Source organism: Etheostoma spectabile, chromosome 6 (genome assembly GCF_008692095.1).
Source record: "Etheostoma spectabile isolate EspeVRDwgs_2016 chromosome 6, UIUC_Espe_1.0, whole genome shotgun sequence".
Classification (NCBI taxonomy): domain Eukaryota; kingdom Metazoa; phylum Chordata; class Actinopteri; order Perciformes; family Percidae; genus Etheostoma; species Etheostoma spectabile.
The window spans coordinates 5,859,513-5,882,330 of record NC_045738.1 but is presented as its reverse complement, the minus strand read 5'-3'; the positions used below and the strand labels follow the sequence as shown (position 1 = coordinate 5,882,330).

Sequence of the window (22,818 nt, the reverse complement as noted above, 5' to 3'; positions counted from 1 at the left end):
GGGGGTTTGTGAATCTCGTTTCCTATCTCGGCGTCACCTTGCAGAGGGAAGACTGCAATCGTTTTTTCTTTCACTCAATCTGTCTGCTTTTTCTTCCATGTCTCACTTGTACTCTGTCTCTCTCCAGTATTCACGAGTGCCTCAGCCAGCACCGATTGGGTCTTTTGATTCAACTGGGCACATTTCTTTCTGTTATCAACTGCCCACACATAACGATATGAGAATACTTTAATTTTCCCATCTTGTGGATTCCCCCTGCGAGTAGGTTACAAGCGGATTTGTTCCTTTGTGACATTTTTGCCTTGGTACATGCGAGTCTGCTTTTTTCACTGCCTTTATCATAATAATTTTTATGTCTTACATAAATTGATTCTTTTTACAATTTATGTAACTTAATAACGAACTGATTAACTTAATAATCAATGTACTGTAAATTGTGTATCTCCTGTCCCTTTCCGATATGTAAATCTTACATAATACATCAGAGTTCTAAGGAAAATGACACAATAAACAAATTTATTTTGATTTAAGACAATATATCTTAAAAAAATCACTGACTCAAAAGAAGTCAGCAGAAGCTGTGCTGCTTCCAATTTCCAATTTAAAATGACACCGCAGGCATTTTAGATGTTTGTTGACTTTTCAAAATGCATGCTTTACCGCCACAATTTGTGGATGACGTCTCTTTCTGATGCACATATGACACCTGGTGCAGAGGGTATAAACCAAATATTATATTTGTTTTTTGGCATAGCTGATACCTCCAAGTTCAAATAAATACATTGGCTTCGTCCTGAGATTTAAATCTTTCAGAACATTGAAAATGGCAACATTGATAAAAATGTTAACAGATGGTTAAAGTGATAGACTGGTGCAATGACCCATACATTTGGATAACTGATGCATCTCTTCTGCTCCTTCCAGGATCCTATATGTTGGTGAACTCCTCCCAGCATGCCGTGGGTCATCGTGCTCAGCTGCTGCTGCAGACACTGAGTGAAAATGACACACACTGTGTCCAGTTCAGCTACTTCCTGTACAGTCGCGATGGTCACAGTCCGGGGGCCCTACGGGCATATGTGCGAGTCAACGGGGGTCCGCTCGGCAGCCCAGCATGGAACACGTCGGGGTCTCACGCCAAGCAGTGGCACCAGGTTGAGCTGGCTGTCAGCACCTTCTGGCCTAATGAATACCAGGTACAAACTCTGTCACTCTCAGCTCTAACATGTGAGGGTGTGACTAATGTGTCTTCAATCTATTATGTGTTAATGAAACGAGATGCTCCTCTCACAACGAGTACAGTCAGAGGTTTCATTTTTGTGATTAAGACCCGTGGAACGACGTCTTGTTCCGCTGAAAAATGGTACGCGGTAAGGCTCTGTTGATCAGCACTCATTTTAGCCTCGAGGTGAATCTGGTGTTAATTACTTGCATTTGCAATTTAATTAGCGTTGATCCCTTGTGAATGCAGCCAACGTTAGTGCTTGAGGACCCTAACTAGGTCTCCTGTGGGTATGCCTGGTAGAGATTTCATTCACTGAGGCCTGTGTACTGCGTATTCAGCCGAGTCCAACCATTTGCATGGCACGTCATTGCCTACTTATAGTAGAAATGACTTTGACTGGAATCTACTGTTGGTGTCTGATGTGCTGTGGTCTGTAGATGGCACAATCAGGTGAGCAGTAGGGATATCCATCCCTTAATCCAATTTATTTTTTCTGCAAACTCTGCGGAGCTGTCAAAAAGCAATTAAGTTGACTAGTGTGCATTTTATCAAGAGCTGTCAGTACCGTCGACTTAATTAAATTATATTTGGCTCTACAAGATCTGACCTTCACTATGTAAAACATAGTCCTTTTTACAAACAGAGGGCTAGATGTAGGCTATTTGATCAACATGACAGACAAACATACAGAAACACTTACACAGAGAAGGTTCCGCTGCTGCACAAGGGCATGCAGTACGGTTTAACAAGCATTATTATTGCTAGAGAGAAATAATATTTTAAGGGGGATAGGTATCTGATACTCTTCTGAATAATAACATTTGAACACCTTGGCATGTTGACCAAGGTAAAGTTGAGAGTATCTTGTTTCATTCAAAAAGATACAGCATCCCATGAGCCTGAGCCAGTGATACACTATCAATGCCTCATGGGATTTGTTGTTAAAGGAAAAGTAAGACATTTTGGTAAATTTGCTTATTTGGTTTCTTGCTGAAAGTTAGTTGAGAAGATTGATATCACTCTTATAGCTACATGCCCAATTACGAAGCCAGTGCTAGAAAACCCTAATAACACATTAAATTGAATTTGTTTAATCCTTACAAAAACTGTAGTATAGTCACAGAGAGTTTGTGCTGGACTACTTCCTATTACTATTTTCCAGCCAAACTTAGCCCCGCAAACAAAATTTGAGGTCAGGAAGTTCGGTCTGCACTTGATCCGTTGTGGAGCAACTATGGTCGAACCAGAGCTGTTCGGACCAATCAAATTGTCAGGGCGCCAATCAAGGCATTTGTCGTTTGGAAAGATGTTTTTTCCGTCCTTCCTACGGGATTCGGCAGAGGTTCAACATACGTCACATACTCCGTTACTATTTCTTGGTTGGGCGCAGTAAATTCTCTGAGTCTGGTCGTCACTGTGTGGTTGCCAGGCAGCTGTTTTTGTACGAATTAAACATTTCAACAAACTAGATACAAGGTGTTAATTTGTGAACTTAGAGGTGGTGGTAGGTGTTTTTTTTTAACCTTTGGACAGAGCCAGGCTGTTTTCCACTATTTCCAGTCCTTATGCTAAACTCAGCTAAGATAATCACCTTCTTGCTCTCACTTCATATCTAGTGTACATGAGAGTGGTATTTATCTACTCTTCTAAATCTCTGCGTGAAAGTGAAGAAGTGTATTTTCCAAAATATTGAAATTCATGCCGACAAAATATTCCTCTTTTTTTCTTGTTAAAATTTTGCTTTCCGCATTTTGCTGAGAGGGAACTCAATAAAAAGCCATTTTGTTGACACTAGATATCAAACAACAGCCAGACACAATATCATATTAAGTTGCTGTGAGTTGTAAATTTAATTCAAACTGACAACATAACCTAATCTTACAACTTCCTCCGCGGCGCTTGAGACACACTGTAGGTCTAGCAATGTGAGACTATCTCGGACTGCAGTCTTCCTCAGGCTCACCCTGGGTGTGGTTGTTTAAGTGGGCTGATAACTTATAACACAAATCAATTCCATAGTTCAACTTTAACCATCAAGCCCTAAGCCTGTGTTCAAATGAACACCTCTGCTAAGGAGTTAAAGTACAATAAGAATGACGCGACAAGACAGCACCGCCGTCATTAAAGGCTGATTGAGGAGATACCAACATATATCAACGCCAGAAAAAACAACACTTAAATGTAGCTAAACAAAACTCTTTATTCCCCCCCTCACTCTCTCTACGCACATGCACACACTTACATTCTGGAGCTGGCTGACGCTGTTTCTGTGAGTCCGTCTCTGTAGGCTCCTCTGTCCGCTGATTTTTGCTGATTGGCTTTCATAATGGGCCAGATGGGTGGCGCATGGCGCACAGCCATGAGTCCATGAGGCAAATGTGTGATTACTCCACATTTTAATTGTGATATTTGGTTATTATAACCTAATTTGGCAACATTCTCTGTCAGGTAAATGTAGTAGTACAATGTTTTCCTCTAAAGTAGAAGTACACAGCAAATCAGTAGTAGGCTATACAGTGGGAAGTCCTTCTGTAAGTAATTTGGGGCTACAATAGTTCTGGAGAAAACTCCAAGCACCAATACTACAGGCCAAGCAATCAGCCTATCCCAAACAGGCACATTTTGAATGGGTACTGCACTAGTATACTTAAGATGATAACATAGACAGTAAGACAAAGGGTCCCCTAGCTTTTTAGAAATACCTTTTGAAATATATGGGAAAAACCTATTAAGTTATAGATACTTTTGGAGCTGAGGCTACAGACCCTGGCTCTTTACATACTGTATTTTTAGGAGTCATCTCAGTAGCTACAAATCAGTAGACAAGAGAACTGCGAGCTCTACTAATCTCTGCTACCGCCTGACCACACCTTGTTTTGAGCTTGGCCCTGCGGAAACAGGCCTGCCAGTGAAGCTATTCATTAGCTCAATTTTGCAACAAATAATGAGGTCCCCACTGTCGGATTATTTTCTTTGTATGGCATTTCAGCGTGAATCATTACTTTTACAATGCCCTTATTAAATGTATTAAATAGCTGTTGCTTTTGTGATGAATGTTTAACAGTGAGTTAGCTGAAAACTGACAAGTGTTGTTGCTAAAGGAGCGTTTTGCTGCTGATGGATGCCGTGAGAGCTGAGCTGTGATATCTCTGTTATAAAACAGACTGCCTAACCCCTTTTCTGCCCGATCATCACATCAGGACAGACACGTCATTAAAATAATAATAACAAGTTTTACCCTTCCTTCTCTTTTTCTGTTGAGTGCTATTGAATTTGCCTGTGTACTTAGGAGTTCTTTTCGCCTCATGCTCCCTTCATCTTCCCCTAGTGGAGTTGTTTACTTTCTTGTCTAACTAGTCCTGTTAGCATCCCAGTAGACAGTGATGGCTCATAGGTGAGTCAGAATTGTGATGCGGCCTCCGATGTGAGGCTCCAGTTAGGGGAAGGAGGTTTATAATGGGCTTAAGAGGAGGAGTAGAAGACAGGACAAACAGTCCAGAAGAAGGAGATGGGCCTAGCACTTAAATTAGTATTCACAGTACAGCCTTTTAATAGAACAACCTAAAAAGCTAATGGCCTCGCTTTTGTCTAATGTGTGGGAGAACACAGTGTTCAAATGTATTTGATTAAATTTATAAATATTGTGGATTTGGTCACCATGTTTTGGCACCATTAGACAAAATGTATCTAATTGTATGGAATCAAAGCTTTTCCTCTTTGCTTCCTCTCTCATTTCACTTTTTACTGTCACTCAGGCGAGCTTGCTTCTCAGTACATAGAAAGAAAAACAAACTGCCCCCTGAACGTCCCATATACCACAGCTTACATTGCTAATCCCTTTGCAGTCAAAAAGCTCATCACTGTGGAATGACACAGGGTCTCGGCTCGAAACACATCACTGCTCTCTGTTACACAGACAAAACAGAAAAGGGTAAATGTGGAGCTGTAAGGCTGAATGTTTTCTTTAATAGCATCTTAATGCTAGCTATCAAGCGGACAGCGCAGTGAAAACATACCATATAAAGGAGAGCAAGGGGAATCTGTTACAGCCTGGTTTGCTTCAACACATGTCTCTTAAAATTCACCCTGAGACTTTTAGTTTTAAAGCACGTTAGCTGCAGCCTGTCTGACTTTAAATACTAAAGAGTGTGGGTTATATCAGCTCCGTAGCAAGTCTAATGTGATCACTTTGGATTTTAAGTGATAGGCAGACATATTTACCCTGTCATTAAACTAGCAAAGCACTCTTTTGAAGCTGAGGGGGAGAATAGGCACTTTTTATCATTCTCTCCGAGCAAAAATAAATCCCAGGAGACCACACATAATTTTAGAGACGGTTTTCAAATCCACAGATTTTTCCGTTTTATTAGATTTCAGGTCATATTAGAGCTCCCAGTTCTTTGCCTACAGCACAGGGATACAATTGTCAGTTTAGCCTTATGCACTGCACAGAAACAGATGTGAGATTACGCTCAAGGTTGCTCATTTCACCATTTAAGGTGTAATGAAATACCTTGTTTACAGCACACACACACACACGGTCGCTGTTTATGTCTTGAAATTGTCATTGTGGAATGTAAATAAAAACAGTCAAAGCTATTATCTAGTAATCACCAAAACTAAGAGGATTAATATCTGAAATGCAAAATCCCCTTGATCTTCTTCCTCTTCTCTTCCCCTTTATAATAAAACTATATCAGCGTTGACAAGCATTACACAGGCATCATTTCCTCCTAGCATAGTTGTGAAACTAGGATTTGGAGTTAAGTGGATTTTTGGGGGTAAAAATCTAAGGAAGCAAGATCACCTTGAGATGTCTTGACTTAAGATGTCATGTGTCTGGTGTGCAGTGCCATATTTCGCTCTCTGCCTCTTATTGGTAGAAGTGTTTGCAATACCTGGAGAACCTTGTTATCAAATATTAAAGATGTTATCCAGCCCTCCAAGACTGCCAACTACAGCAGGAGACATGTCACCCTCCACTCTTTACCATCTTTCACTTTCGTCTCTTTACTCTGTCTCCTTCCAAATGTCAGAATCTTTTTCAGACATGCTTTTCTTCTGTTTTGCATTACTTTTTCCGGCTCTGGGGATCAATAACGGCTTATCTTATCTCATGTTGATATTGTGCATATTATTTATCCCCTTTTTCACTACATCCTATGTGTTGTAAGTTTGGTTGCTTGAAGGATTGGGTTTTATTTTCTTTATACAATACTCACATGTCGTGTCAAATGCACATTGCTACATGCAAAAACCACTGCCTGGTAATCACACAGTAGTCTCGCTTTGCCAGACCTTCCTCCACGGTGGCGCTGCGGAGGAGGGTCTGGCGAGTCCACACAGCATTCTGGAATGGGAGAAAAACATGCTCTGGTTTATTGACATTTCTTAAAACCAATCATAATCATCATGGGCTTGTTTTGGTGGACCGTGTACCTTCAAAGGTTATTTTAGTCAACAGAAAACAACAGAAAACTCAGATTGGACAGATATTCTAGCTAGCTGTCTGGATTTGCCCTGCAGAGATCTGATGGGCAGTTAACCATAGTCATCATAAATCCACCGGAGTTTAGAATGCCAACACAAAGAAAGCCGGAGGTAACAGATATCTGACCTAAATGAGTGAAATCCGGCAGAATTCCGTTGGCAACGGAGCAATCCCGGAAGTGGAACGTCGAGGATATGGACTACTACACAGTGACAAAAAGCCTTCAGAAAATTGTTGCGCCCTGCCAAGAAATAGTCCAGCACATAACCCCTCATAACAATACACAAAATAATTTATTTGTATGTTGTTTGTTTAATCTGTACAAAAAAACTAAGTGTATAAAGGACAAGTTCAGGTATTACGGGGGCGAGGCGCAGTGACTGCCTGGAGTCTTGTCGTTACTGTAAGGTTGCTAAGCAATGTAGTTTGGATAAAGGAGATATACCGTGTTAATTAGTGGTGCTTTTACTCAGTTTGTTTACTTAATCTTTATGTTATGATTTGGCCTGCACCTAGTCTTTATGCTAAGCTAGGCTAGGCTACCAGCTCTGAACTGAACGCAATACATGAGATTGGTATCAATCTACTCATCACGATTATGATATTGTATGCATATTTCCCAACATTTAGAACATCTTAAAGACAAAGAAACATTGTAAATGCACATATTTGATTGCCACGTTCTGTACACATCTAGCATGTCTCTTAAACCAGACTAGCTCACTTTATAATGTTTCCCATGAAGCCATCTTGTTTACTTATTAGACTCATTTTTTAAAAGAAGTAGGCACATCAAAGACTTGCAAATGAGAATCAGCATGTCTCAGCTTTGGCTGACAATATCTCCTGTTTTCCCCACTGCAGACTGCTGAGCCTATGACTATCGAAAAGGCTTTTGTGAAATACTGTGGAGAGCAAATTAAGATTCCTAAGATTTAATACATATTCGCAGACACAGACGATCCTTAGGCATGTTCCACCTGAACAGATTTACTTCAGCATGTGACCTTTTGTCTGTGAATATTTAAGGAGTTATTTATCTATGACTGTGTCTAATGGTGAGTGAAAGCCTTCTGTGTCTAATGATGTCTCCTGACTGGAGTGGAAAAGTTAGAAGTTGGTTTATCAGGCCAGATAAATCATCTCAGGATTTGTATACATAACAATTGCTTCTAAAAGCCAATATTGCAGGGTAATGTAATATGTTCTCCTAATGTGCATTTTATATCAGTCATAAATCACTGCGTGTCACACTTTTTGTTTTTTTCCCCTCATAAGATGGTTCCTGCATTTTTTATATCTTTTGGAAATAAAGTAGCCATTCATTAGAATAAAGTAGACGCAAATAGAAAGTTTCATTGGGAAAGTGCCTTTCAATAAAAATCTGGGAAGGTTGTTTATTGAAACAAATGCACAGAATGTCTCCTTCCTAATAACCTGCTATCCTAATGGCTAAGAAGACTGACGATTTACCAGTAATCAGTATCTTATTGAGTGTTTTAGCTCAGCAGAGAGTAATAACACCTTCAATTAGACTTTCAAGACACGTTTTACTTCCTTGTATACCATTACGCCTAGTCAGGGTTTCTGGCTAATTTCAACGTTAGTCTAATGACATGATGCCGTGTGCACAGCTAATTCGGGTCAACATATCGCAGGATATTAAGCCCTAAATGCTGTAAATATTGTACATTCATCTGCTATACAATAAGAGGAAAGAGAAAAAGATGGATACTGAAAGACAATGAAAAATTTAAAAATAGAAAGAATGAAATGAGAGAAGAGGCTTTTAAAGAAAATAGACCACTTGAAATAGGGGGGGAAAGTGGAAATGATGAAAACAGGAAATGGTAATATCCCTTCTTAAAGCCGGTGGCTTCTTCCAGCTCAGGTTCCAGCGGTGTCTGGGAACAAACAGGAAAATGGACTCTGGCAGAAGGAGATTAGCCTGAGTGTCCCTCCCTGAGCCGGAGGAGTGCAGCCATCTATTCGCAGAGCAGGGTCACTATCCTACACTGAGTCCCAGCAGCCGGGACCTTTCCTCCTGCTTTTCATCTCACCTCTCCTTCTGTCAACTTTCTAGTCTCCTCTTTCTTCTCTGTGCACGCCTGGCTCTCTGCCTCTCATTCTGTCAGGAGTCCATTAGCTGACCCCAATCTCCTCACATCCCATCATGCCCGTGCAGGTGCCTTTAAGTGTTGTGCATGGTCAGGGTTGTTGTCACACCAATTGTTGCTGTAATCAGATGTCTTTCTCTCCTTTCCGTGTCTAGAGAGGTGGGCTGTCTCATTCCTGCTGACTGTGGAAGGCTGAGATGTTTTGACTTTTAAAAGTGGTGTGCAAACACAAGCACTTTGTTGTGGTGAAGATAATCTGGGTGTCTTATTGGTCCTGGTATCAAACTTTGATACTTGTTGCCGAAAATATGTCTTTAAAGTTGGCATGTGATACTGATACTGTCATACAGGTCAGTACCATTGTTTGGAAGGTACTCTAAATTGTGTTGATGTCATTTCATAACATGATGATGCATTTGAAAAGTTTGACTTACTTTGTGGAAAAAAAAGGTTTGGTAAAAAATCCTTTTCATATTCCACATGAGTCTAATACTGCTCCATTGGGCTGTGGTTATGGGACGTGTTTCAACCGAACCACTCAATTCATCATCAGAGCAACGGGGTATGTGGCTTATGTCGAACTTATGTTGAACCGAATTCCGTTGGTAGGACAGCAAAAACATTGACAAATGCCTTGATTGCGGTTCTCCGTTCCTTTTTTAAAATGAATGTGCAGTCGATATCTTCTATAACAGACACAATGGCGGAATCTACACATCTCAACTCTCCAATGGCAGCCGTCTTTGTTATAAACAAATTCAACCTGAGCGCTCTTTGGTGACGTGGTTGATCACATTACTGATCATCTGTCCATCATTGTATAAAGCCCACCATGACAATTTGATTGGTCCAAACAGCTCTGGTTCAAGCATAGTTGCTTCACAACGGCTCAAGTCCAGTCCGCCCCGACCTCAAATGTTGTGGGGGGTGGCTAAGTTCGGCTGGCATCCAGGCTAATCAAAAACATTTCCTGACAAAGAATGGTACCTCAAGGTCCACTTTTAAGCTTTTTCATGAGCTTTTAACCACATCTTTCAGTTTTCCTCAGTGGATAGAGTATGCTGAGAAAGACCCTAAAGTAATACTTAGCTGTTAAAGTGATCATTTGTATTGATTATTAAATTATTAAGTATTATTAATTACTCACCCTATGTTACCTTGAATTCTGAATTGAATGTGTTTCTTAATAAATTCTTTGTTTACTGTGGAGGCATGCAAGGAAAACACAATTTTCTACCAGAACTCAAGGTAACACAAGGTGAGTAGTTGATATACAAATGAGGGTTTAGTGTTTAGATTTTTGTTGTTGTAGTTTGAGCTTCATTTTCAAAGAAAAAAGTCTTGTTTTTGTATTGACACTGACACTGAAGTACTGTTATTGCCACCAATATACAGTAGAACATTTTCAATAACCCAGTTTTGTCTTTATACAATGCAGAAAATGTAAGAAGGCACTCTAATCTGTCTTGATGTAATTTAGTTATGTGATCGATGCATGTGAGAATGCTTTTTAGCCCAAGGTCCATGTTTTATTTTTTTCCTGAGCTTTTGACCACATCTCAAGATTTTCCTCAGTGAAAAATAAAAAAATAAAAATATGAATTCCATTTGCTGAGGTAGACCCTGAGATGCCGTTAAAATCTTTGAGCAAGCTGGTTGGAGCCTAAGATTGATTTTTGTCAAACTACTGTCTCGTCTAACGTCTTCATGTCTTCATGTTCATAGAAACCTGTATTGTTTGTGAAGTGAACAAAAACACAAAAGAAAGTCCCTGGTGAAGCTACTATAACTTGATCTGACTTTGAGAAGAATTATGTCCAATCTTGCCTAACCCTTTACAGCTATGCTAGCGTGTAAACACAGACAGCCGACACACATGCTAGGAGGATATAACATAGTTTAGGTATGGTTGCTGCGTGTGTGTGTGGCGGCTTCAGTAAAAATCAAGACCCAGTGATAGAAACCATGTTGTAATCATTTGGTCAGAGGATTATGAGAAACAATAACTCAAAGTTGGCCTTCGATCAAACCTGTGGATGGAAGACTGTCCTTGGTGCTGTGAAAACAAACATCACCCCTGTGGCTCATAACTCTCTCACTATTACTGAGGATGGTGATTTGATATTGATTAGGTTTCATGAGAGCCGGCTGCTCATCCAGCTTATTGTTCCGAAGGCCAGTATGGAGTTTTTTTTCTCCCCTGAGTCTTGTGGCCCTGTGCAAGCTGTATTATCTGTTGTTTGGCTTTATAGCAGACTGCGCCCTGAATGTAGAATAGAGCTCATGACTCAGGCGACACATTGTGTGCTTCCTGATAAAGCTATTATGTTTCTTGGCCCTGCGGACTGAGGCTAAACTTATCTGTCTCTTTATTTTTATTCTTCTGTCTTTTTTTATTTCTCTCATTGTCTCTCATTTTGTTTTGGGTCAGCAGATATGCAACCGTGTGGTGATGGGTGTGTGTGTAATCAATGCATCTGTCAAGATGACAAGAGTAATTGAATTCACACAGCCTTCAGTGTTCTTTAGAAAATTGCTCGTACTCTTCAGCTTTGAGACCATTAGGTTAGACAAAAGTGTACGCTTTAGCAGTTCTAGTTATGAAATAAATCTGTTCATCACGTATTCATGTTCTCTTCACTTTTCTAGGTGCTGATTGAGGCGACAGTTTCCAGAGAGCGGCGAGGCTATATTGCCATAGATGACATCATGGTGCTCAACTACCCCTGCTGTAAGTGCCACTTCTGACAATGAATTGCAATTACCGGTACAGAAGGTGCAGGAGGGGAAAAAAAAAAGGTTTAGTGGTTTTGGGAGAAACCTGTATTTCAAATCAGCATGAAATCTAAATAGGATGAGGGGAAGAGTAATAGCTGATCAACCTTTCATATTCCTACTGCAGGTTTTCCTGAGGTGTCCTGTGCCAACAGCAGTGCTATTAAAACATTGTGACACTCAAATGCCAAAACCGCCATTCCAACAGCCAAAAGTATTTGTTAAACAGTGAAAAATTATCTCAAATTATCTCTCTAAAGACTTCTGCACTTTGATGTTCTCTGGTCTGACTGGAAGTGTGGTGTAGCGTTTGCCATAAGTCACTGTGCACAAAGAGGTTTTTTTCCCATCAAGCACTACATTTTTAAATCTTTATGCGAATGTTCAGGGAGGGTTTTTTTTTAACTGCAGCTAGCACTTTTTTGTTTCAGTGAGGGTAGCGGTTCAGTGTGTTGTCAGCCCTTGAGGGACTTGTGTAAAACATATTCACATATTCAAGTCCCCTGAGCTTAACACCTGGACAAAGTCTCTTAGTGTCACACTCTGTGTACAGCCCACTGCTGAACACGAGGGCTCATAGCACATGGAACACCCATGGTCCACGCTGCTTTTAAGTGACATATATAACTGACACACAGGTTGATAACTTTCAGAGGGATTCAGCGTTATCTCCCTGTTAATATTTATATATCCCTTGCTGGTATCACAATAGCGTTGGGAGACTTTTCAGGGATGTCATGTCACAGAGGATGCCACCAGTGATTTTATTAAACAAGCACCAGATTGGTTCGTACCCCTGCTGTATGCGTACCACCCAGTCAGTCACCCTGTTTCTCCCGGAGACAGCAGATGGCATCTTCTGAATGCTCCCACTGTGGCCATTAAATAATTAAGACTCATCAAGACCTGAGCATGCCTTATTATGTGGCACATGGCCAGCCTGCATTACATGGCAGCGACTGACTCATGAGTGAAAACCCGAAGGAAAATGTCACGTAGTAAAGAAAAAATCCAATTAAATAAAAAAAATAAAAACTCAACAAGTTCCTTTGTGGATTTCTGGATAAAGCAGAGTCTAAAACCAGTGTTGGACTTCAATTAAATACTTATCATGCTAAAGAGTAATGAGGATAAAATCTGACACATTCAGCTGTAGAACACCGCAGTAGGGTCTGTTTTCCCCCCATTCACGCTCATTTCGGTGTTTGTTTATGTTTGCTCTCAGGCATGAATTATAAATTAACATTAGGAGGTAGAGTCACCCAAAGGAAACATGGCCACCTGTGGTGTACAGATGTGAGCACGCTCCCTTTACCACTTACTGTACACAAACAAGATCAACAAATTGCCCCCTCTCTGCTAGATAGGAAAACAGTGTGGTGCAAAACCAAGCAGGAGATGTGTGAGACCCAAACATTTGCTTCTCCCCGATGCTTCAGCTTCACTGCTGCTTTGCCGTCTCTTCCTGTCAATCATCCAGAGTGACATTCCAACTTGTCCTACCCCGTTTTTCAGAGTTGCCAGGCAGCGCTGCCGGTGTTTACCCAGTGATGTAGGCTCTCCAGGGGTCTGGCTCTCACTGCACTATTGTTAACCACGAAGTTGGGTGAGAGGGCTACTCTCACACGGACTCATTTGCAGTTTGCATGGCAAGCTGCAACATTATTAGTCTAAATGTGGTGGGACGATGCTTACTCTGTGGCTTTTCTTCTGCAGATTGACTTATATTGCCTCTGATTTTGTTGTTTGTTTGCAAGTTACATGGTAATAGATACTGAGCGACCCTGTAAACACATATTTAAACACTAATACACATTGTCTTATATTTTAAGACTTGTTTTTATTCTAATCTTAAATTTTATTTCATTATTGAGGGTCATACAGTACACAAGGTTCTGATTGGCTATGGAGAATCTGTGGAAAACAAGTATGCAACATCTTCTATCCTCCACTGTCAACACACATTGACAGTTGATAATAAATAGAAACTTAGTTTTTCTTTTTTTGTGTTTATTCAATCAAAGAAATACCCAACAAGTTAAAGGATAAAGGCATTCTGATAACCATCAACACAATCCAAGCACAGTGAATGTACAGTGAATGGTTTACAAAATATCTATAGAAAGTCAGTAGTCAGTTTAGTGCTGCTTCAAACTTTCAACTGAGAAAATCTGTTGCTGCTTTTTTCCTTTTTGGTGCATGTTTGTGATGTTTATGCATTTGAAGAAAAAAAAAGAAAAAGAATTCTTGAAAAAATTGTATCTTGTGTAGCTGACTGACATTGTGAATATCTATAAGGTAATGTAGTCTTTTGATCTCACTGTGCTTCTCTCTCTGTTTGCCTCTTTAGATAAGGCACCGCACTTCTCCAGGCTAGGAGATGAGGAGGTCAATGCTGGCCAAAATGCTACTTTCCAGTGCGTTGCTGCTGGAAGAGCTTCCGAGGCTGAGAAGTTCCTGCTGGAGGTCAGTGGTTTAATGTTGGCGTTTATAGTAGTTTGTTGTGTTTCTACCTCCAACGCAGTCAACACTACAAAGGGAAAACTAGGTTTGTACTTGTCAGATAGTGACAGATAGTGAGACGTGGGCCCCTGAGCACAGACATGTAAAAGACCCCTCGCCCCTGCTACAAAGCAGCAGTGCACCCTGACTGAAAGAGACACCAAACAACAGTGTCTTTGTGGTTGTTTGGTGTCTTCTTCTTGTTTTTGTGTTACCTTTGTAGTTGTTTAGAGTGTTTTTGTTGTTGTTTTGTATGTCTTTGTGGTTGTTTTGTATGTCTTTGTGGTTGTTTTGTGTCTCTTTGTAGTCTGTTTGCGACTCTTTGTGGTAATTTTGTGTATCCTTGGAGTTTTTTTGCATCTCTTTGCAGTCCCTTTGTATTTTATTGTAGTCGTTTGCAGTTGTTTTTTCATTTCCCTGTAGTAATATTGTGTGTCTTTTTTGTCCTCATGCATCTCTTTGTAGTTGTTTTGTGTCTGTGGTCATTTTGTGTCTCTTTGTAGTTGTTTTGGTTCTTTGTGTCTCTTTGTAGCTGTTTGATTACGGGTAGTTGGTAAATCGCAGCAAGTAGCCAAACTATCTGCATACAAAATGGAATTTTAAACTGGAGCGTGTTACCTTAAATAACCATTGCAACATGGTTTTCTGTGTTATTGAATCATCATGTTTCTGAGATGTGCTTGTGCCTAAAAAGCCTCTTCACTTCACTGCCTTTGCAAAGTTACACATTACAGGATCATAGTGTTCTCTGCTTTCTCCTCTGCTGCCTATATTTATTCAAATTATTTGCTGTTAGATATCTGTCTTCTCATCGAGAATGGCTTGCTCTGTGAAGGTCGGACGGGCCATACACAGTCCTTACCTCTGGTGGGAATAACTTTTTGCTCTTAAAATCCTCCTCTTTATGCAGACCTGATTAAAGGACCAAACGTCATTGTGCTGTAGGGCTCCAATTTTTCCATCTCATGCTGCAATTGCTGCGCAGCCACACATTCACAGCTTTTGCCAACATCTTACCACCCACTACAGTGACTGTTAATCATGGTTGACCCTAGGAAAACCTACTGTTTTGTTTGAAACTGGGAGGCGTGTGATGTAATTGAAGCGTCCTCATTGCCACCTCTCTGAACACTTTATCAAACAAGCCATTTGGTCACAACACAAGGATGAAGACAAATGCTTTGGGTAATTAGCTGGCATAACCACACAGGCGCCTGCTGTAATGAGATCTCCAGGCCACTGGAATGCTCCTTCCCAATCTGTCCTCTGTCTTTTACTGTCCTCTTCACCGTCCTTCTGTCACACATGTCTGTCTGAGCTGTTTTCTGAACTTGACCTTGGATCACTGTTGTTTTCTGTTGTTGTGCCCCTTTGTGTTCATTTTTTCTGCTGTACCAGCTGCATCACAGTCTTGGCTGCGCACGGGTGCCAGATTAACAGATCGTTTTGTCGTTCCCTCGCCAATTAGCTACAGTCAGATTGTTTACAAAACATAAAGGGATGTTGTCTTATTTGATTTCCCCTGCCTCCTTTCTGTAATCCACAGGTTAGGTGAAGATACAAGGAGGATGCAGGAGTTTATGGTTGAGATTTTTTTTCATTCCTCGCGGTTACAAGATTAATTGCCCGCTTAACCCTAATTAGCATGTTTATGTGTTTGTTTGCTAAGGCTCGGCCCGAGGTTTGTGTGGTTTTTGAAGGCCCAAATTAGAAGCACTACAGAAGCCAAGATGGCCTAGCATAACCCAGAGCTCTCCTTGTTAATCCCAGCATGCTCACATGCTTTGGATTCTGTAATAACTAGCAGATCAAAAGGATAAGTATCAAAATTCCTGTCCACCATTTCACACAACGAGAATGGCCTGAAAACACGAGAAACAAATGTCAGATTCAATGGGTTTTGTTGAGGCTGCGTGGAGTTGACGGATGCTAGTGGTTTTAATGGTGTGGAACAATGTGAGAAATGCCTCTCACGGTGAAACAGCAAGGTGTATCATACAACATTCATTTGAAGCCCACTATTTTTTTCCCTTTTTTCTATCACCATTTTCCCTCTTTTTTCCCCACTTTCTACCTCACTTTTGTTTGTGTTGTTTCTGCTTTATGCCAACACCAGCCGTTGTCTCAGCCATAGCTACAGTTTCTTTTATTTATTCATACCAAAACATAGAGTCTGCATGCTGTTATTCATCAGATAGCCTGTTTACTTAACTGATTAAACCTTAATGCATCAAAGCCCATCTGTCTACCAATTCTAACTGCAGAGCAGTTTGATGTTTTGGTCCAATAACATTGCACACCGAGGACAACTAAGGTTGTAGATGGGCTCCATTAAGAGACAACACTCATGGCACATAATACCCCCATAATCACTATTATTTTAACAACATTTCATTTGTTTTAATTAAAGGATGTCTGATTGTCATATTGCGGGATTAAATCAGAGAGATGGTCCTGCTATTCTAATCAAATTAAACACAATTGGACAATCCTCGTTTTTAATCACACAGCTTTAATAAGAACTGACACAGATAGAAATAATCTAAGTGTGTTTTATTGCATTATTAGCGTAGTGTCCCAGGAATTCACTGAGCAATAACGGCATACAAGGTCTAGTTAACAGGAATTAGTTAATAGGTAATGAGTGTTTGTGAGTGTGTATGTAAACAAGGGGGTTGATCTGGCTGTTTTTTTGAATAAAAAATAAAAAAATCTTTAAATAACATTAATATAGCTATTATATACTATATATATCCTGTAGGTGCAGTATAAAAACAATGAAGGAATGAAAAAAATGAGGAAAAAGTAATGGAAAGAAGGAAAAGAAAAAACATACAGTTGCGCTTTGGATCAATACAATTCAACTGTCTACAGAGAGATATTCGCCATGACATGACACACTTACTTGTTCTAGCTAGGTCCATATCATACAAGCACTCTTCCATTACTCTAGGAGGTTTAAGCAAGCAGGTTTTACATCTCTGTTAAAATGTGGTCATTTCCCAGATAGGGAGGCGAGTATATATTGAGTTGCATCATGGAAAGTGTAGCATCCAGGGTTTGGGAGCTTGACTGGGAAGCGGGGCATGATGACCCATATGTCTTTTCTCTGACCCTGTCAATTCCTGCTTTTCAGAGACACAATGGGGACATTTTAACAACTGCGTCAGTCAAGCACTTGAGTCACCGGCGCTTTGTGGTGTCCTTCCAGCTGGACACCATCCAGCGAACTGATCAAGACCTTTACCGCTGTGTCACTCAGTCACCCAGGGGCTCGGGGGTCTCAAACTTTGCTGAACTTGTCGTCAAAGGTAAACACTCTCTCTTTCGTCTCTTATTGTTCTCTTTTTGGTCATCCTCCCCCCCTTTAGTTTCTTTAATCTGAACCATCAGTCTTCCTGCGGTTTTTATCATAACAAGATTTCCTGTTCTTCTTGGTCACACTAGATTACTGCTTGTGATTCAAAGGAGAATTAAACATTAAATTGATCATAACACAGTAATAGCCACTAGTGTGAACACATTTCAAATTACCCGTAGGACATCCGTTGTGCATGGTTGTGTTAATCACAGACACCTTTTTCAAACTAATTTCCATAAAACTCTCAAAACCCAAATTGCACGGTGCTCGACACACATGAAGGCTCTTTGGATGGCAAATGCAATCTCCCTGACATGTGTTGTTTTCTGAGCTGCAGTTGTCAAATGGGCTGCCGTTCTCAGCTCTTCAGCTCGCTGTCAAAGAGCTGTTCACTTGACTTGGACTCCTGTAGCCCCTGTCATATCATGTACCACAGATGGTGACCTCACTCTCATTACTCACTCCAACCCCACAGTCTGACACCGCTTTGACAGCATAGTAATGACATGGCTGTGGGATGGTTTGATGGCATAACAAACTCCAGCCCTCAGCAAAGGGAGGATAAGAAGGGTAAATAAAGATTCCCAATCTACTTGTCCTCTACTGTATGCTCCTGCTGATATTACACTTTTTAAATAACCGATCTAAGGTTGGTCTGTTTCTCAATTTTTTGGTCTGCCCATCACTTTGGTTCAGACTTAAAAATCTCAATAACTGTCAGAAAGATTGCCATTAAATTTTGTACAGACATGCATGGTCCGCATAGGATCCCTTGACTTTCCTCTAATGCTACTAGCCGGTTGACATTTGTGGTTGTTTGTAAAAATGTCTCAACAGCTATTGGATGTTTGTTGATCCCTTAAAGCGTATCTCTCACCAAAATGCAGCCTAAGGTCTTTTTTGTGTATGTATCCGAGTCAAACTTTTGTTTAAACGCATAATTAGGACGGAATTGCCACTTTCATACTTCAAGATAAAAAGTCTTAATATTTCAAGATAAAAAGTCCTAATATTTCAAGATAGAAAGTCCTAATATTTCAAGATAGAAAGTCTTAATATTTCAAGATAGAACGTCTCAATATTTCATAATGTTGTAATGTTTAGGCTACTGAACTGACAGCTTTTGCTTTACTGCTCAAGGCTTGTTTCTGCAACAGCTCATTGACAATCAGATACAACAAAAACTCCTGAGGACATAATTTCCTTTGACAGTGATGCAGTATTAAACGAGATCGCTGCAATGTAAGTTAATATGATAATTGTCCAGCTTGTATTTACGTTCATAAAAGTGCTTGTTTTGCAGTTAACAGACTCAGATTAATATTCTAAGTGTGTGACAACATTATGGAAAGGATTTCTAAGGAGGTCGACCTTTCTGTTAAAGATTAAGATCCTTTTTAAAACATAAAAGTTAGCGAAATTGCGTTCGCTAAACCCACCAGACTCCATGTAAATAATCAGTGATTTTAGCATCGTAAAATATGGCTTCTAAAACGTCTCTGAGCACCGCGGGCTCTGGCTGCCTGGAGCCTGCGTGTGTTGGGTGTGCAATTATCAGCTACGTTTTGTTAGTTTTTTCTTTCTTTCATTCCAATTTTGGGTCTTTCAGTCACACTGAAAAAACCGGGGACATTTCCGGGGACAGATCCAGCCCGGGACAGGTAGCCAAAATCGGGGACTGTCCCCGGAAACCGGGGACGTCTGGTCACCCTACTGTAACAACCGCCTCTCTCTACATTATCCCACTTATTACATGTCTACTTACAAATCAAGAATTTGATGCAAAATATTGATTTAAAAAGGATATTATTGATTTAAATACGATTGTATTGCTTCCGCAAAATAAAATTTTGTTTCATCTCTAATACTGCATAACAGCCAACCCATGTAACTTTCTACCCGTGAAAGTGCCCTGGAACGGCAGTCAAACCTGTAACTTACTACTCGTGAACTTGTACACGATAGTTGTACTACCAGTTACAGTTTTGACCTTTCACACATAAACAACAATGGCGACCCCTGTTGATGCTGTAGAGATGCAGTGAGAAATAGTATACATAAGCAACGTAAAGTAATTACACACATTGTAATCGAAACAATACACATACGATTGTGTACTACTACAGGTTTTGTTTATAAAATGAAGCCCAAAATATGTCGCCGACTAGAAATTGCCAGTATCAGCTAGCTATCAGTAACTAACATCAATGTTAGGTAGCCTTTAGCTAATGCTAGCTAGAAGGGTTTGTGGTGACTTTGCCTAGAACGATACCAAGTCGTGAGTCGTGACTTGAACTCGTAACTCGTACCGGGAACTCGTAACGGGATAAAAACTGTGTCTGGAACGCAGCAATGCAGCAAGATCACTCAACACCACGGTATCTCCCCCTTCTGCAGTGAATACATGTCTGGTAAAAGCCTTTGGTCCGGGGACGCATTCTATCCCTCTTATAGGCTGTGCGCTAGCTACAGCTAGGTGGACAAATTACCCAGCTGCTATATTAATCACTGCTTGAATTGACACAACAGTAGCTGAAACGTGACCTAGCGGGCTATCGGCTGCTCTAATTCACATTAAACTAAACATTTCCATTGACAGTGAAGTAAGACAAGGTAAATGGGAGCCTAAACATGTTGCAATGTAAGCAAACGTAGCGATCATAAACCAAATATAAAGATGTAGTAATAGGCGCTCACCAGATCTGCTGTCATTGCTTGAATTGGTGGACAGAAGTTGATCAACGTTTTCTCACTTTTTTCTACAGCTGATAAATTATACGGACTTCTTCTAGCGGATTGATATATCTGTCCTCCAGAGTGAAAAGAACTGTGTCCATGGCAACACTCTGCCATGCATGGCAACGGTGTGTTATAGAAAGCAATGGTCTGTTGCCAACATTTTACTAAACTCTCTCACCATGCAGCTGCCAGTAAATGAGGATTCATAGAACGCTATGAAATCACATTTAATATGCTCACATTCTCCGAAAATAGGCGTTATTGGTTTTTCCTTGTTTTTTTTGTACTTAGGACAAAGACGTTAATTTTGGCACCGCTCATTCCGCGCTACGAGTAGATGGGATGGCCGGCTGGGAGTCGTGTTCAGATCAACTGCCTGTAACCGTGTGGTCTATTTCATAGGAGCTGAGGCCGAGTCCTTAACAAGACTTTCCTTAATTCCTTTCCCCCAACTGCCCGGCTAAAATTAGCCTAATTATCACCTTAATTACCTAGATTGCATGCAGGAAGCATGATGAAGCTCTCTTTTTGCCCCATAGAGACAGCAGCATGTCCACATAGGTAATAAAACATTTTCATCTTTATTTCTTTCTCCCCGGCTTTTGGTGTTGCCCCATATTATATTTTGATCCTGAGCGCATTTGAAGATGTGTTTTCAGGGATTTATATTGGTAATACATACATGTCAGTGCATATAAATTTCTAATTAAACAGGAAGATGTTTAGTTTAAGCATTTCTCTGTATACAGATGGAATCAATGAAAAAGACAATAATGTAGTGTAAAAATTAAAACTAGAGCTGTGAACTTAAAAGAACTTGAAAGACATGAGTGAGTTGTTTAAATTGTAGCCCCATTGGCTGCTTGTCCTAAGGCCTAAATGTGGCCTTTCATTATGGATGCAGTCTTTGACAGCCCAACGATGAGCTGCTACAGGCTAAGTCAAAGCAAAGGGAAGCAGTGCAGATTGGAGGTGAGGTGCTGGTAATGTTGAAAGCTCAAAGAAAGGGGGCCATAAAAGATAGAGGCGCCTCTGCAGGAATGAGTGATTAGTCACAGCCACAGATATAACTCTGATCTTTTCTTATGCTTTGTCCTCATTTTTTTTGCATTCCCTTCTCTCTCTTACACTGTTGCCCGTGTAATTGTTCAGTGGCTTGGATCTGCTTGTAAGTGACATTTGACCGGTGGGCTCTGGAATTAATCCTTGGTTTGGCAATCTTTACTGACAGTGATGCAGTCTCCTCTTTCATCATGGTTACCAGCTGTAAGGACAAAACACTCACAGTAAAAAAAGATGTACAGCACTCAATCTTTCAGCTACAAAGATCATACACATTAAATGTGCTGCATGCACAGCTGTTTTATCACTCACTACTTTGCTAAAATGTGTGCCAAACTCTGAATGCCTTGTTAATAGGTACGACTAATCTGGTATTTGAACACAGTTTGACCTGCACACATCCTGTAGTCTCTAGGGACTCATTTGTGACTCAGTGGGCTTTACAATGGTGAGAAATATGTTTGCATTAAACGGATAATAATGACAAACAAAACTTTACCTCCCTAGACTGTGCAGCAGTGCTGTGGGCCCAGCAACAAATGCTTTTACCAACACAAATCTGTGTTTGAACAGGAAAAAGAAAAAAACACCGCTTTTCATTTCCTCCGACAGTACCTCCATCCCCCATTGCACCGCCCCAGCTGCTGCGCGCCGGCTCCACTTACCTAATCATCCAGCTCAACACCAACTCTATCCTGGGAGATGGCCCCATTATCAGGAAGGAGATTGAGTACCGCGCCAGCCAGTCTCCGTGGTCAGAGGTGCATGGAGTCAACATGGTCACCTATAAGCTGTGGCACCTGGACCCAGACACAGAGTACCACATCAGTGTGCTGCTGACTCGGCCAGGAGAGGGAGGAACCGGGCCGCCTGGACCGCCTCTTGTGAGCAGGACTAAGTGTGCAGGTGAGCTTCTAACACACTGTGCAACTGGACAGGGTGTGATCGCCTAATACAGTTGTTCCTAACCTTTTTGGCTTTAACCCCTTAAAATAAAGCATTCACCTGAGATCCTTTATGACAAGTTATGGCATGCGTGAACACTGTGGCTATAGAGTGATTTTCAACTCGGGTTGTTTAATTTCAAGGGTTTTTAGCCCCAATGAGGTTAAAGTAATTTAACATTAACATTTTTCAAATAAACAAAGAATCAAATAAACAGAATTGTGTATAAAATCTTATCCGTCTGTATAGTGGCAGACAGGGGCAAACGCCCTGCAACTTCAGAAAACACATGGAAATAGACAAAACACAAGCAAATTAAGAAAACAAATTCAGTATTTTTTTTAATTTGAGAACACATGTGCAGCATTCAGCAAATGTGTGCAAATACACACAACACAACCAAATACATAAATGTGCTACATAAACAAACCCCGAAAACAAATGCAACAAAAAAACGCTACATCCAGATTATTATTATTATTATTATTATTATTATTATTATACAGATTGAACGGAAGTTCTCTAGACCTCTAGGGGGAGCGCTAAGTGGAACAGCTTGATTTTTGACACCACGGAGAGAGAGAGAGAGAGAGAGAGAGAG

At 40.6% G+C, this 22,818-nt stretch overlaps 1 protein-coding gene across 7 annotated transcripts in view; it reads left to right on the top strand.

The window, feature by feature from the left end:
- The window catches only part of ptprub (protein tyrosine phosphatase receptor type Ub), a 163,458-nt gene that overhangs the window by 85,437 nt on the left and 55,203 nt on the right, over positions 1 to 22,818 (top strand). For all 7 annotated transcript variants that reach the window (XM_032518295.1, XM_032518299.1, XM_032518298.1 and 4 more), the window contains exons 3-7: positions 925 to 1,196; positions 11,483 to 11,564; positions 13,959 to 14,074; positions 17,247 to 17,421; positions 21,885 to 22,178. In XM_032518295.1, coding sequence (XP_032374186.1) covers positions 925 to 1,196; positions 11,483 to 11,564; positions 13,959 to 14,074; positions 17,247 to 17,421; positions 21,885 to 22,178 — 939 coding nt within the window. The remainder of the gene's footprint in view (positions 1 to 924; positions 1,197 to 11,482; positions 11,565 to 13,958; positions 14,075 to 17,246; positions 17,422 to 21,884; positions 22,179 to 22,818) is intronic.